At 39.5% G+C, this 16,967-nt stretch overlaps 1 protein-coding gene across 2 annotated transcripts in view; it reads right to left on the bottom strand.

Moving 5' to 3' along the window:
- LOC135222580 (malonate--CoA ligase ACSF3, mitochondrial-like) overlaps positions 1–16,967 on the bottom strand; it is a 405,816-nt gene that overhangs the window by 147,781 nt on the left and 241,068 nt on the right. For both annotated transcript variants that reach the window (XM_064260655.1, XM_064260654.1), the window contains one exon: positions 378–511. In XM_064260655.1, the coding sequence (XP_064116725.1) occupies positions 378–511 (134 nt within the window). The remainder of the gene's footprint in view (positions 1–377; positions 512–16,967) is intronic.

Below are 16,967 nucleotides of genomic sequence, written 5' to 3'. Positions count from 1 at the left end.
TAGTGCATTTATCACAAGTCTCCATCCATTGAGATATATGACCTGGATACACATTTCCATCACTGAAGTAGACTGATATTCATGCAGAAAACAGTTTTCTGTAATTTTTCTAGTACAAAAACTTTCCCTCACAATGATATCTAACTGGGCATTGGAACTTGGTAATATAGAGATAATTAGCTTTTAAAATTATATAAACCATTAGTTGTGTAAGCAGAGATGAATAGGCACGATCCACAGAAATAAAAAGTCAGGATAATGTCCCAGGATCTCAAATAGTAAATTACTTTTGAATTCAAACTGAAGTTGGTTAATATAAAAAAATGGACACAAAACAATTACACACTTTTTCAGTGTACAATGCTGTAAGTACTTACAATTTCCTCTTCAGTTTTAGAAAAAGTCTGTGTTGCTTTGTGATTTCCATAAGCAAGAACATCATACTCATTTCCTTCCTGAGAAAATTTGGCAATACGTACTTCAACATCTGGCAAAGGATTACCTACATATCCTGTAAATATAAATAAATCAGAATTAAGAGGCATTTGCGATTTTTCACTACACCAAAATTATCTGTTATTTGAAGCAACTTGATTGCATTAGTATTGTATCAAGATTGTATCAAGATCTTTTTACAAATTCCACATTTTCAAAATAATAATTTCAGATAAATAAGTTTTTTCCATGAATCCTGTGGGGAGAGAAGATTAACTGACTAATTTATTAATTTATCTTACTGATCACAGATAGTAGCATGGACTAATTTCGATATATAAAATACAATGCTCCCTCAACTTAATGGACAGTAATGAAGTCTGGCATATGACAGACATGAAAGGATCAACTTGCACAGCCTATAATATAGGGCAATTCCATATAATCAGTATTTTTGATAGTGTAGTCGCTGTCTTGTCCTTTAGGATTACCCTTTCTATGGTCTATCCAGAGCTCCATGGTGACCAGACTAATGTCAAAGAATTCTCTATTACTGGTCTTGTGACCGTGTATAAGAGAGATTATGTTTGTAAACAAATGAAGCATATCTGGCAAATGCACAGTATGCTGGTGGGCAGAAGCGAACAATGGCAGATGACACTCTCACCTAATTTAACTTTCTTAAGTGTGTTGTACATACTGTACATGTATGGCAGGGTAAGGCTTCTTTCTTGCTTATTACATTGCATATGTATTCTCATGTAGTGCTGTAATAATTTATCAAAATGTGGAAAAAATATTCTCAAAGTTGCTTATAATTAAAGTTGTTCAGTCTGTTAACTTCGCTCACCATGAGAGAAAAAACATTCCATGGCAACAGTAAATATTTAAATAAAAAAATAAATATAATTTTGCTTTCTATAAAGGATTAGAATCCAGTAGTTTCAAACAACTTTCACATGAGGGCAAGCTGGTCTGTGTCACTGCCTCAAGATAGTGGAAGGGTCTCAAATTCATTGGTCCTCTATCTCAATCCATTTGCTGCGAATAGCAACTATTGCTTCTGTGAAGTCTATCATTATTTTTCACTCTAAAAGAATGGTGTTACGGCCTCTGAGAGAGGTCCGCTTCAGGTTCGATATGAAATAAATAAAAAAAAAATATTTCAACACCAACAGTTGAAACTGGGGATACGAATATAGAAAGAAATGCTAACACAACAAAGGTTTATTTACAAGCTTACTAACATAGGTAAATGCAGAATGGTATCTCCTATTTACATAAAAAAATAGAATCTTACACTGCATGTACTGGGGGAACAGTGAGGCAATTCAAATACTTGCTAGTCAATTTGGCAATTTGAAGAGATGGCTTCTCAAAAGGAAAACGGTGATTGCAGACGTCCCCTTGACTCCGTATTGCAGAAACTAGTCTACTTGAAAGGCAGGAACTCCCCAAAACCTGTAGCAGGACCTTTTCTTCTCTGAAGTCTGCTCGACGTCGCGATAATACTGTAGTCCACTCCTGAAGACGACTAGACCAGTATCCAACCAACTCTCGAACAACTTTTCTTCTGATCCTTCGTCGGTTCCTTTTTCTCTTATCTCCCTCGGATGATCTCTGCAGCTGCTGATCTCTCACCGATAATCTGATCTGTGGCTCTTACTGAGGATATCTCTCTGTGACTAACTGGTGATCTCTCTCTTACAATCTCTGCTTCGTCTGTCGTATTTATACGGCACTCAGGGGGCAGAGCCTACGGTGAGTGTCACAGACTCCCGAGGTTTCCGGAACTAATTAGATGAATCTAGACGAGGTATTGTATCAGAAATAGCGGCATTTCTCCCGACACATTGGCACGTGTTGCACTCCACAACACGCCCGACGATTAGAAGAACAGGCGCCTCCAACACATTGCGCTAACGCCTTCTTGCTGCCGAACTTCTCAAAAATGCGTTCTTCCTTCCTTTATCTTTCTTTGCTAGGAAGCAATTACCATCACACGCCCCCCCAAAAGAGAAAAAAAATGAAATCAACTGATTTTATTTTTTTTTCTAAAGAGGAGCAAGAATTAAACAGCAGGGAAACAATTCTACATAAAGCTTTAATCCAGTCAAACACGCACACTCGTGCGATAACAGAAAACAGTTATTAGGCTACTCATTCCGAGAAATCTCCAGAGAGGCTACTAACTATAACATTATCCTTCTCTCTTACTTTTTCCGTTTTCTGAACTCTGATTAAAACTTAAAAATACTAAAACACCTCTTGTGTTTTTCTCAAAACTAATCTCACTCAGTAACACTGTTACACGGGCGGAGGCCACGGCACGGGGCGCTGTTTATAATTCTGAAGCAAATTTACATTCATTGCCTTTGCATTATCAGTTTCTATAATGTATATTTCCCCTCTTCTCTAAAACTGGAAAAGGACCGTCGTACTTATAAGGTAAAAATGGACTTTCTCTCGAGACTAGTACTAAAACTTTATCTCTTACACACAAACTTCTCTCTTTTGCTCTAAGATCAGGTTTTCCTTCAGTTTCCCCTTGACTTCCGTTCGGGTTTTCTTTCGCTAAGTGCCAAGCGCTTCCATTCTCCTCCGCTGGCTGCCAACCAACTCTTAAATTGTTTTTATAATACTCAAGATTAGTTATGCAATCATCTCTATCCTTACTTCTAGGCAAAGGTCTGAACATATTTATAAATACATTCTCAAAAGATTCGCCTACTGAAGGAATATTACACAACGGAATTCTGGTAATTACTTGATTCGGTTTCCCGGCAATTTGATATTCATGACAGCTTAAAACATGCCTCTTAAGACATACATCATTTTTCATCTTAGGCCAAAAGTACGCCCTACTAATACACATGAAAGTTTTATTTACTCCTAAATGTCCTTGCTCATCATGTGCTAACTTCAAAACTAGCTCACGAAACTTCCTAGGAACTACTAATTTTCCTGTGATTCCCCCTTCACTACCTGACTTAGGACAAACATGACACAAAACTTCGTCCTTTACACAAAAAGTTTCCTTACACACATCGAGATCATCATCTAGCTCACATTAAAAAATTTGGGTTAGAGTCTCATCTTCTCTCTGCAACTTGACTAGTTCATCCTTATCCAAAACGTTAGAGCCTAATTCATCACCGTAACTAGGACTAGATACAGGTACATTTACAACGTTACTCTCGACAGCTACGCCTTCCCTTTGGCTATCACTGTCAACATCAATAGAGTCCGGTGTCTCAGCCACATTCATGCCAAGATCAACCTCGCTACCTCTATCACACTCGTTCGAATCCACGAACTCACTCACGTTCGAATCCACGAACTTACTCTCGTTCGAATCCACGAACTTACTCATGTTCGAATCCACGAACTTACGTTCGAATCCACGAACTTACTCACGTTCGAATCCACGAACTTACTCACGTTCGAATCCACGAACAAATTATGACCGTAGTCTACGTCTGTATCTAAACCTGACCTAGTTACTACCATTTCAGGCACTGGAATATTTCTCACAACAGGATTCACATTCTTGGATAAAGCTAAGTCATTACCGAAAATAATGTCAACGCCTTCAACGGGCAAACTATCCACAACTGCAAGTTTCACTTCTCCTGACACTACCTGACTTTCTAAATTCAACTTCAACAAAGGACAAAGAACACAAGTGTTAGGAAATCCACCTAACATGACTTTCTCTTCCATATTGATTTCTGCCCTGTTCGGCACACACTCTCTTCGAATCAGTGAGACAGCAGCACTTGTGTCTCGAAGCAAGACTACTTCTCTCGAATCTACTCCTCCAAGAGAGGAAACTACGCCTTCCAACAGAAATTCACCAAATATTTTCCTAGTTTCTCTCGACACATCATTCCTACTTGACGAAAGGTTAACTAGAGATACTGGTTTCTTACCGTCCTTCCTTTCTACTGCACAATTTCTTGCTAAATGCCCTTTCCCATTACATCGGAAACAAGTTAATTCTGAGCCACTAGATGCCACTTTACTCTTACAAACCTTAGACGTATGACCAGGTTTTCCGCATGTATAACAAGAATAGTCACTTCTACTCGCATTGCTATTACTAGGACTGAAACCTTTACTGTTTTGTACTCTACCAGACAAAGGATCCTTTCGTTTCTTACTAACACTCAAATTATGAGTTAGACTATATTCGTCAGCTAACCTAGTTGCTCCTGCAAAAGATACTTCCCGCCTATCCTCTATATAAAGTTTAATCTCAGGGGATACGTTATCTTTGAAGTTTTCTAACAACACTAAGTTCTTCAAACTGTCAAAATCCTCAACCTTAGCAGGAGTTAACCAATCAAAAAACAGCCTTTCTAACTTCTTACCGTATTCTACATACGTAGTATTTTCATCCTTTCTCAAATTTCTAAATTTCTTACGGTACGCCTCCGGTACTAGCCTGTACGCGCTAAGAACAGTTTCTTTCACGATATCGTAATTATCACATTCCTCCTTAGACATGCAACTATACACAGTAAGCGCCCTACCACTCAAAACTGATTGCAAATATAAAGTCCACGTTTCTTTAGGAGAACCTACTCGTTCCATTAACTTCTCAAAACACATGAAATATGTCGTAACATCCTCCTCATCGAACTTTGGTACTAATTTTAGCACTGCACTCATACCTAACGTATCAGCTTCGTTTCCGTTCTCGCCTGACCGACTGTTACGAGTACTTCCCCTTAACTGAGCAATTTCCAACTCATGCATACGCTCTTTCTCTCTCTCTTCCTGCCGCATTACCAACATTTCTTTCTCTTGCTGCATTTTCATTACTTCTCTCTCTTTCTCTTGCTGCATTTTCATTACTTCTCTTTCAGCCGCTCTTTCATCTCTCTCATACTTCTCTCTTTCTTTCTTCTCGACATACTCACGGAGATCATTCCCCTCTAGACCTAGTAGCTTACCCGACTCAATAAACTCTTTCACCATCTCACTCATTCTGATTCTTTCTATATCCTCCCTGTTTCAAACTGTTAAAAGTGTTGATAGCCTAAGCAAGGTCGCCACAATGTTACAGATCTGAAATATCCTGGCCAAGGTCGACACAATGTTACGGCCTCTGAGAGAGGTCCGCTTCAGGTTCGATATGAAATAAATAAAAAAAAAATATTTCAACACCAACAGTTGAAACTGGGGATACGAATATAGAAAGAAACGCTAACACAACAAAGGTTTATTTACAAGCTTACTAACATAGGTAAATGCAGAATGGTATCTCCTATTTACATAAAAAAATAGAATCTTACACTGCATGTACTGGGGGAACAGTGAGGCAATTCAAATACTTGCTAGTCAATTTGGCAATTTGAAGAGATGGCTTCTCAAAAGGAAAACAGTGATTGCAGACGTCCTCTTGACTCCGTATTGCAGAAACTAGTCTACTTGAAAGGCAGGAACTCCCCAAAACCTGTAGCAGGACCTTTTCTTCTCTGAAGTCTGCTCGATGTCGCAATAACATGGTAGTCCACTCCTGAAGACAACTAGACCAGTATCCAACCAACTCTCGAACAACTTTTCTTCTGATCCTTCGTCGGTTCCTTTTTCTCTTATCTCCCTCGGATGATCTCTGCAGCTGCTGATCTCTCACCGATAATCTGATCTGTGGCTCTTACTGAGGATATCTCTCTGTGACTAACTGGTGATCTCTCTCTTACGATCTCTGCTTCGTCTGTCGTATTTATACGGCACTCAGGGGGCGGAGCCTACGGTGAGCGTCACAGACTCCCGAGGTTTCCGGAACTAATTAGATGAATCTAGACGAGGTATTGCATCAGAAATCGCGGCATTTCTCCCGACACATTGGCGCGTGTTGCACTCCACAACATGCCCGACGATTCCAGAACAGGCGCCTCCAACACATTGCGCTAACGCCTCCTTGCTGCCGAACTTCTCGAAAATGCGTTCTTCCTTCCTTTATCTTTCTTTGCTAGGAAGCAATTACCATCACAAATGGAATTATAATTTTATGTATTTATTGTTCGTATATGGGTTAAAATAAATAAATATTTAGGAATGTGGTAGAACAATAAAGTTTAAAATTTTCTATGTAGTGAAATCGCACACATTTTGATCAGTTTTTCGAGACGATGTCAACTAAAATATGTAGCTAAATCAGAATATTTCAATGCACATATGCTTTTATGCTCTAATATTTTGTATAAACTTATATTATTTCATAAACATCAACTTCAAATTAAAATATAAGACGAATTAGATACGTATGGGCGAAAACTTCTGTCCATGTGTTGGTAGTTGTCGTGAAAAACTAGTGCACGAGTTTTCCGTGACATATTTCTCGCCCATCCATCCATTTCCCGCTTTTCAATGTACGGCAAATTGCCACGTATCAGGCGATCTGGCGGCTAAAGCAGAATGGTTCTTTCTTGTCAGTTCGCATTTATCAGTCATTGCCTCTCCTCTCTCATGGATTAATAATAGAATTCTTGTTGTCATGTAAATTATATAAGATACAGAAGAATGCTTTCTCTTTGTAGGGAACAAATTATCAGTAAAATTGACTTAGCCGGGTATAAAAGGAGTGCGCGCCAAGCTCACACCCTCTTCCTCCTAATTAATGCAGATCAGTTAGCAACTCTCCCGGGTCGTGTACGTGGTATATGGGTGTGAACTTAGCCATGAGGGAGTTGCGAATGACGTGAACATTATGCACAGTAAGTAATCGTTCTTTCCTGTAGCCATCGTTGGGCTAATTGATGTAAACCTTTGCTCACATTGTTTAATCAACTTTCGGGAATGTGTCCTTATCTGTTTTAATGAAAGTGCAATTTAATTTAAGTGATTTTTCTGTGTTTTTTTAGTGGTCTCGTGGCCATGTTAATTTCTTCTAAATTTGGGGTGCTGTGCCACCCAAATTCACACATTATTGCTTTGTTTCACTGTTAACATTGATAAATTCTAATTTTGTAATAAAATTGTTGAAATTCTCCTTGTTTACCATTCGAGTTGTCCTTGTGCACGGGCTATCAGCCTCCCTCCATCTGGCACGAACCTAAAAAACAGTCGCTATAACATCCGCGACATTAGTGGCGTGAAAATATAGAGACGCCGCTCTCAGCAATGGATGGCAGAAGTTTCACTGGTAGGCTGGGCTAGGTTCTCGGTCTTATGAACAAGTGCTCTACATTGTACCTCCTGAGTAATCTGAGCCAAGTTATGAACTGCTCTGTTCCACTGCTCTCTTTCATCTTAATTCTTTATAAGCCTAGCATGAGTTGGACAGGTAATGGCTGCCAGCCATTTAGTTTTCCTTTCCTTGTCACTTCCGCTGGGAATAACGATGCCAGGATACTCCTTTCCCCACCTATTTGTGCATCCTACAACAACACACAACTGAACCATTGCTTATAAATAAGGTGCAGATTAACTTTAATGATCAACGAACTTCTTCTGCTAAGGTAGAAGAGCGGAAATGGCATTTTGCTCACCAGCAGCAGCATTATTGTTTGGAAAAGGCGTGTTGATGGACTCAGGACAAGAGGGCACTTTCTCTTATCCTCAGTAAATGCAAATACCCAATTCACCGGTATTATTTTACAACAGTTCCAAATTATCTTATAATACTTAAAGTATTATAGATGCATTTGGCATAAAAAATAATTCAACTTTATCTCTGAAAATTTTTGGGGGAATTCACCATACCTGAGTATGAATGTGTATATAAAATCACCATCCTCGAAAAATTTCTGAGAGTTTTGTTTACTCTGACATTGACACAGTCTGTGTTCTGATGCGATTTTGTTTTTCTTTAGACCTGCATTGTGGACTTGTGGTTCTGATGCGCATTTTTTCCTTAAAATTGCATTGTGGTTAGTTATGTCGTATGCTTAGGAGTCACGTGACCAGGAGACAAACTTACAGGTGTCAGGCGTCAACCAATCTCTCGTCATTTGGTTCAAGTCTTTCATAGTGTGAAGTTTCATAGAGTGAAGATATGACCTGTTTATGTTCTTCCTGAAATTTTTATTATTTTTGGTTAATTCACAATTTTTATGAAAATTTATCAAAATGCATTGATTTTTTAAGGCAACATGTTGTGTAACTTGCAACAATGGAATGTTTAAAGTGTAATAAGCAATGTAAATTTAGAGTGGGAAATTTTTTCTGATGACGACAACGATAACACTGAAGGGGAGCCACAACCATCTTGTTCTGGATATAGGCCCTCAAAACGTTATTGTCCATCCAAGTAAGGTAAATTTACTATTTTCTTTTAGCGACAGCAGGAAGCATACAAAATATTAATGGTAGGGTTTGCAAAGAATTTATATGAGTTATAGTATTGCAGGAACAAAAAACACTTAAATAAAAACACCCAAGGAAGGAATAAAAACTAGCAATGGAGCCAAAGGTAAATCCCATGGCCGCCTCTTACAACTACTACTAGGTAATACTGCGAGCACATTAAACTATTCATATGAGGTGCAGAGCTTTATTTCCATTTTTTTTAATGGGTTGATCAAAGCCGGTTTTCCGCAGTGAGTTAGACTATGGCAGTTGACGTTTTAAGGTAGTTCTAAGCCCGTATACCGCGGCGAACTAGACTGGCAGTTGACGTTTTTCCATAGAATTTTACCTCCTGAACAAGAATTTAAAGTAATATTTTTTTCGGCCGGCTGTAATTAACCTTTAATTTACCTTTGAACTCTTATCCTATGGTAAGGGGGACCTATGTGAAAGTAGGGTTATGGGTGGGGTAAAACACTTAAGAGGTTTTGCCGTATTATTGTGTTATTTCCTCCTATTTATGACATTTGAAACACGGAATACAAGCTGAAATAAAGCGATAAATAAACCGATAATGGAGCCGTTACATAGCCAGAATCCACCTATTACTACTGATATTACGACGCTGAATCCTACTGCGCATGTGCCATGTATATAAGGGGAGCTTTTGATTCACTTACTATAGTCGAACCAAAATGTCGTGTCGGGTGACAGGAGGTGTCATCAGAATGCTTCGTATTTGAATCTAAAATTTTAGAACTTTTTCCCTGGTAGACAAAGGGAAAAATCTCATCGGTTTACGTATTATTAGTAAAGCCAGATTAAGTTCTGTACTGGATGGTGTAAGACCAATCCCTCAACCCACACTTAAGATTTTTTACTTTTTTTTTTCTTATAAATTTACAGGGTGAGTCAAGTGAATGACAATGTACATACTATACAAAACGCTGTTATATATAGACAAGAATGAAATACCAAACGAATTTTATGGCTTTATAATAAGTTGGAATTTCAATCCTTTAAAGACGTGACTCCAGTACCCGATAAAAGCTTTCTATAAGATCAACTTGTCTATTAAAAAGTCTGGGGGCAGTCTTATTCTGGGATAAGTAGTGGAATTAAAAGATTATAACAGGTTATCTCTTATTAAATCTCTACATCTGTATGCTGCAAAGGGTCATCCATACCTTGCCTTTGTGTTTCTTTGATAGACCATCGTTTTAATGTTAAAGTATCGAAAAAGTCTCCTCAAGATTCTAAGATGGCTAGGGTGGGGCTGAAAAGAATACAGCTCTGCCAGGTGTATTTATCCTTTTAAATCTCAGCCTTGAGGTTAATTCCTTATTTATGACATTACCTGGGATCTGTCATTTACTGTACTTTGTTTTCTAAAGAAACAAAGAGTAAATTTTGGTTGTTCTTAATGATTTTCCTTTCTCTGTGTATTTTTGGAATTAATATCGCAGATCTTGTAATCATGTCATAATTTCAAGCCATCTGAATATTGTCCATGTTACATTTTAGCACACACACAAAGGTTACTCGAGGTTGCATTTAGAAGAAACGAAAACAAAATCTACGGTGAATATGGAGTGAAACTCCATCTGGGTGCTTAATACGCATTTACCACTGAGGTTTCAGGCTTAAGTAGGTCGGTTTCCTTAAGGGTAAAATGACCAAAATGTTCTTACTGCGAACGACATAGTCCGGGAAAAACCTGTCATCCGCCACAACATTTTGGTTTGGCTATATGTGAGAGAAATAATTTTTTTTTTTTTTTGGGAGGGGGGGGAAGTGTTACATGTATTTAACCAATCATGTTGCATTATTAACCCTACATAGCAATAGGACCCGGTAGAGAATTTGGGGGGATTCATGCATTAACATATATTCCTTTTCCTCATTTGTTTTATAATCGTGTAATATTATTTCAAGCTTTTATTTCTGTCCCGTTTATCATAGTATTTGTTTAATATCTGCACTGATATTTTCTCACTTCATAATGTTGCCCTAAATATCTTAAAATATTAAGTATCAAATGTCTTTCTTTAATGTACTACACACCCCGGTCAGGTAACACGTTCTGCTAGGTTGGGTTAGGTTGGTTAGGTTAGTATGCTAACTTTTATGTTAGTCTTCCTTTGAGTTTGCCTTTTCCGTCCCCCTGGTCAGGTAATACATTCTACTAGGTTAGGCTAGGTTAATAAGGTTAGTATGCTAACCTATAAGTTAGTTAGTCTTCCGTTCAGTTTGCCTTTCAGTAAGGGGGGGGGGGGTACAGGGGACTTCGCCCCCGGTCAGGTAACATGTTCTGTTAGGTTAGGTTAGGCTGGTTAGGTTAGTATGCTAACCTATATGTTAGTGATGATAATAATAATGAATATTCTTGAATTTTGATAAAATTTCATTCCTTATTCCCTGCGTTAACCTCCGACTTCTATCTATTTCATATTTTATACTTATGTAGTATTGTAAATTTGCATATATATATAATTTATATTCTTATGTATGTATGAATTCATAACTATTATGTAAAATGGGTGTCCCTGCCACATTTCATTGCAATATTTCCTTTTTTGGTTTCATGGAAATAAAAGAAACTATGTTTTTACGATTATACTCAAGATTAGTTGTAAAGTTCACATTACTCCCCAAACTGGCCTCTCTGATTTCCCGTATTGTCCGTCCGTTACCACACCCTGTTCGTGTTTGTTTTACTCAGTATTGCACATTTTTTTTTTCAAATACAGCTTCAGTTTCACATACGTGTGAAATCACCCCCCCTCAATAACCCGCCCACAATTTTTCCACCAATCAGAGACCTTATCACCAAAGCAGGGCTGATACCCAAATTGCGTTTCATATTATTTACCAAGAAGTATTCGCAGTGTTAACACCCGACTCCACGTCCTCAAAGTGATCGTATTTTCAACTTTAATTATGATAGTACTTCTGTTAGGTAATCCAGACAACCTAACCTGAATGTTGTGGAAACCTATCTGTGTTCATGGTTCGTCGGGTATTTGGCTGTATCTAATTCAAAGATTCAAAATACACTTCAAAGAATCGAAGACGAGAGTCCACATGTTCATAAAGATGGTCCATCTGCCCCTGTAAGGTAAAGTTCCCAAACTATACTTATCTATTATTAGTTAGATCAATTGTGGTTTGGTGTTAGTAAGTTTTAGTAATTATCAGGTAGAAGGGTTATTATTTGGGTAATTGTTATTTACTGCCATATTTCTCCCTAACAATCCCAAGTCGCTTTACCAACTCGTACCTTCTGTGCCCTCTTCCCCCTAGCACCCCATCTTCCCCTTATTGAACATATGTCTCCCTCTTGGTTACGTATCCCACATCGTCTAGCAGAACTCAAACATGGTGAATATGTTTACGCTTTTCCCTCTGACCCAAAGCTTCAAATTATTGTTCAGTCAAACTAGACAATGGTAATTGACGTTTTCCCATGTTATTTTACTTGCTTTACAAGAAGTTAAGGTAATATTTTGCCAGTCGACTGTAGCTAACCTGTGATTTACCTTTGAACTCTGTGCATCGGTATATCGCACCCGTTGGTACTGTCATGTAGTCTTTGAAGGTAAGTTACAGTTAAGTTACAGTTGGCCGAATAAATATTACTGCAAATTCTTGTTAAGCAAGTAAAATAACACAGAAAATCGTCAATTGCCATAGTCTAGATCACTGCAGAACGCTGGCTTAGCATTACCAGTAAATGTTAAGGAGAGGGCCGCACCAGTTTGTTTAGGTTTAACGATGAAAAACCGCAAGAAACCACCAGATTGGTGTTGCAGAATGCATAGAAACATAAGGAAACTCTTTAAAAACAAGAAATTATCACTTACTCTTACACATATAATCTAACCCTAAACCTATTGTGGCAGGATCACAAGCTTAAAAAACAAGTGGGCAAAATTCCCCGCACATAAACTTAACCAATCCAGCTGCCACACCAAGAACCACAACAGCTCCCTAACAACAACGACCCTCAACTATAACAACTCACACATAACTCAACAGAAACTCACAAGCACAACAAATCTAACAGCACAGGCACAACAACTTCAAAGCAACAATATCAACTCAACAACAACACTACTGACCATCACAGATTCTGCTTCAAGACTGACTCAAAACTCTGATCTTAACAACAAACTCCAGCTGCACCAGCAGACAACCCAGAACTCACCAACAGCCAATTCAATCGTCAAACATCAATAAAAAAATTACACCCTCTCTCTCTCTCTCAAGGACATTGTCAAATGGAACTCCATAACTCCTCCATACTACTACTACAATTATGGGGGACCCCAGTGGGAACCGGGGTTTTTGGGTGATGGGAGCAAGAGAAAAGTGATTTGCAGGGCACTACCTAACCTAACAGAACTGCCTAACCTAACCTAGGGGCTAGGGTGCTGTACCACTACCTAAGCCTAGCAGGAGGGGCTTTGCCCCTGTTGCAACCCCCGCCCCCCTTAAAGGCACTACGTCTCTGGCACAAATCCGCTAGTTTTTATGTATTTCCAGAATACACCAGTCACTACAAGATGCTGGAATTTCATCAACAGGATCTGGAATATTATACCATAAATGCTGCTCAGAAGAAGTGCTGGCTACTGGCTCCATGTCTAAGAAGGAACTGAAATAGGGTTGGTAGGAGAATGTATTCTTGTGCCAAGAAATTTTTGAACATCCGCGCCACTGGCCAAAGTTTCTGAGGTGTCAAAAAATGAAACTGTGATTGGTCAAATGTGTAAGATGTCATAGTGTACTCGTTTCTCTGTGGATTATAGTATTTACATGGCTCATTAAAAGTAAACATTACCTTAGAGGAAACATCTCTCCTGACTAAGGAAAAATTTGAGGTAAAAACTAATCAAGCTCATTTAATTCCACCTTGTTCAATCTCTCATATAATGACTATACTTTTTTATATAGCTTTTCACATGCTCTTTCCATGTAGGTGATTAAATTTTTTAATATCCAGTGCGGCAAGCTTATGAAGTTTTACCGTTTTTCTACAATTTCTGCTTCTGTAAATAGATAAACTGGCAATTTTTGGGTAGTAGATCTTTATGTGCCTAATTGCTAACCTCCTATAACCCCTGTGATTAGCGTGCACAGCGCAACATTAACTCTTGCCAGTATATACAAGCTTGCCAAGAATCTTCAAAAATGCAGATAAGATCAATGCGCTGTTTCCCCACCCCCTAACGAATAGGGGATGCTAGGCTACATCGCACTAGGTTACGTTGCCTAACTATGGCTTGGTAGGTATGCTATGATTGTTTTACCTCAATTCATTAATTCAAATACCAATTTGTGGTGATGGTGATTTACCCCACCCAAAACCCTGCATTCCGAAAGGGTCCCCATCCTTGTTGGATGTAGGAGGGGTGTACAATATTTAAAAAAATCTAATTTTCCCAATGTTTTATCAGGTCTGTACCGATGGGGAGGTTGGAGGGTCCCATATTTTCTGTTACCCAAAGTCAGTACTTTAAACAACATCTAATTGAGTAGAACTGCATAGACCACATACCAAATTTTTCTTCTTAATATAACTAAAAAACCATTTTCAAGTATTTCATCTTGTATATACCTACTTATGCAATCTTGGGAGTAGACCCTCTTTCAAATAAGTCTTGCTGCATCAGCTCCATTAATTTTGTATAGATTCTTCTCTATTTTCGTCATCAAGGATTTCTCAATATTGCTAAAACTGGCAAGCAACGTGCTAAAGGGGATCGTCACATCCGGTATAGTCATATTGAATTATATATTTATTACTGCTACTACAAGTTGTTCTCTCTCTCTCTCTCTCTCTCTCTCTCTCTCTCTCTCTCTCTCTCTTGATGCGACATTTCGCTCAGATCTGCCTGGGCATTATCACAGCGATGGTTGCTGGAGGACTGAATCTTGGTGGCGAGTCCTTCTCTTTACATCATGGTCATGTGGGTGCTCACGGATGCTCCTGCAGGACCCGGGGGATATTTGACTTTTCAGGTGTGGCATCCCCTGGAGCCGGGTTTCCATTGGCTGCGACCGTGGTGACGTCGCTCCTGGTACTGCTGCCATCTTCTTCAATATTGGTCCCTTCCTGGGCGCTGGTGTTATCCTCTGGATGGGGGGGGGGGGCTTCCTTACACAGGTGGGCAGCAGGAAGGGTTCCTGTGTCGTATTTAGGAGGGGTTTTTGATCAAGGATGAATAATGCCTCAAGAAGGCTTAGGTATCGCTGATCAGGGGCTCTTCCGATTATCTTATTGGTTTTTACGATGTCCTCTCATACGACATGCTGTTGGTGGGCGGTGAGGACATGGTGTTTGATGGCACCGTTCTGGGCATGACAGTTGTAACGTCATCATTCTGATATAGACTCCAAGACATCCTTGGATAGGGCATGTGTACCGGTAGACGACATTACTCTGTTTCAGGGGGGTCTCATGCAGGCGGGGTGGTGTTATTCCTCATAATCAGGTCTCTTGTCCTTCAGTTTTTATAATAGACTATAAGAGAGAGCCTCTTCCCTTCCTCCATGAGGGTGACGTTCTCTTCTACAATCTTCTTGATACACCTCTCCTCTTCTTTGTATCTGTGGTGCATGAAGGACTTGTAGAAAATGCGTACATCCTCAGAGGGGGGGCGGGGATTCTCTTCATTCTCTTCGTTCCCTATGTACCATTTGTTCAAAGCTGTCCTTATCTCCCTGTTGATCAGCTTGTTGGAGTAACCATTGTTCACCATCATTTGTGAGCTCAATCCAGTTATGCGTGAGTGTCGTGCCATGCTGAACAGTGCATAAGGCCCTCCTCACAAAGGCCCTGGCGGTGCTGGTCTTGAAACTCGCAGGACACTCACTCTCTCCATTAAGGTAAAGTCCCAAGTTGGTAGATTTGGTGTAGACGGTAGTAGTCATCTTCAGGGTAGTCTTTGTAATTAGGACATCGAGGAAGGGGAGCCAATCTTCACTGCTGAATTCAATTGTGAAATTAAGGGCACTGTTGCTCAGGAACTGCTGGTAAAGGGCCTCAACCTCTTCCTTGGAGTCAGCTTGGATAAATATATCATCAATATATCTCTCATATATCCAGGGACATCAGTGCTGCGAAAAAACCCGCTCTTCAACGAGGATGCCCAAGGGGAACCCCATTGCCATGCCATCTTTCTGGTGGAACATCTGTCCTCTGTGGGTGGTGAAGGGGGCTCTCTTCATGCAGATGTCTAGGAGAGTCTTCTTCAGGGATTCTTCCAGGATGTTCGGAGGTTGAATGTCAGGGTTCCTGTAGACCTTTTCCAAAATTATGTCTGTTGTTTCATCGACGGGGACATTAGTAAATAGGGCCTCCACGTTGAGGGACACCATCATGCCGTCACCAGGGGAATCCCGGATTTTTTGTTCAGGTGTTTTGCTAAAGCATAGGTCGGGGCAGGTGTCTGGCTAATGATGGGGTAAAAGGGGTTACCTGTCTTGTGCATCTTCACGTTTCCGTAACGATACCCCAAACTGTAATCTCCTTGGATGGGCAGGAGTAACGTCACCATGGTTGCAGCCAATGAAAACCCGGCTCCAGGTGTCGCCACATACCTGAGAAGGTCAACGCGCCTCGAGCGTTTCTGATGCCTGGCCACCAGCCAATGAAAAGTCAAATATCCGTGAGGGCCCGCACAACCATGATATATATGCAATGACATTTATAAAAGAAAAAGTCCAGTTTTGGAAAAATTGACCCCAACCCATAAAAAAATGCTGGGTAAGGGCCTGATTATTATTATAATCATTCAAAACACATGAAAATACATAATTACTTTGAAATTGCTGTAAAAATTTACCAATTTAGCTACCTCAAAAACTGCAAGAAGTAGTGGTTATGCGAACTCCCACCATCATATTGTTTAAATAAAACAAAATCCGACTAAAGCCAGGACTAACGTTCAGTTAGACGGGCCACACACTTAATCTCATCATATGATAAGAACTGAGTGTGAGGATACTCCCAAAAAATTACAACTACCTCAAGTTCCTGCCCAGTCTGAACAAAGTAGTCAGTCTTAAGTTGGCAGCCACGTTGTTCAGATGTGGCGGAGGGAATATCTGATAATGAATAATATATGATCAGACTGTGACGTTGCAGCCAATCTAACAATATAATAAAAAGCCACAAAAAAGAATATTGGGTCAATGATTGCTTGCTGAAGAGAGAAAAACTCGCTTTT

This window comes from Macrobrachium nipponense, chromosome 8 (assembly GCF_015104395.2).
Source record: "Macrobrachium nipponense isolate FS-2020 chromosome 8, ASM1510439v2, whole genome shotgun sequence".
Taxonomy (NCBI): domain Eukaryota; kingdom Metazoa; phylum Arthropoda; class Malacostraca; order Decapoda; family Palaemonidae; genus Macrobrachium; species Macrobrachium nipponense.
Note: the sequence above shows the minus strand (reverse complement) of the source record. Positions and strands in the feature narration are given on the sequence as shown.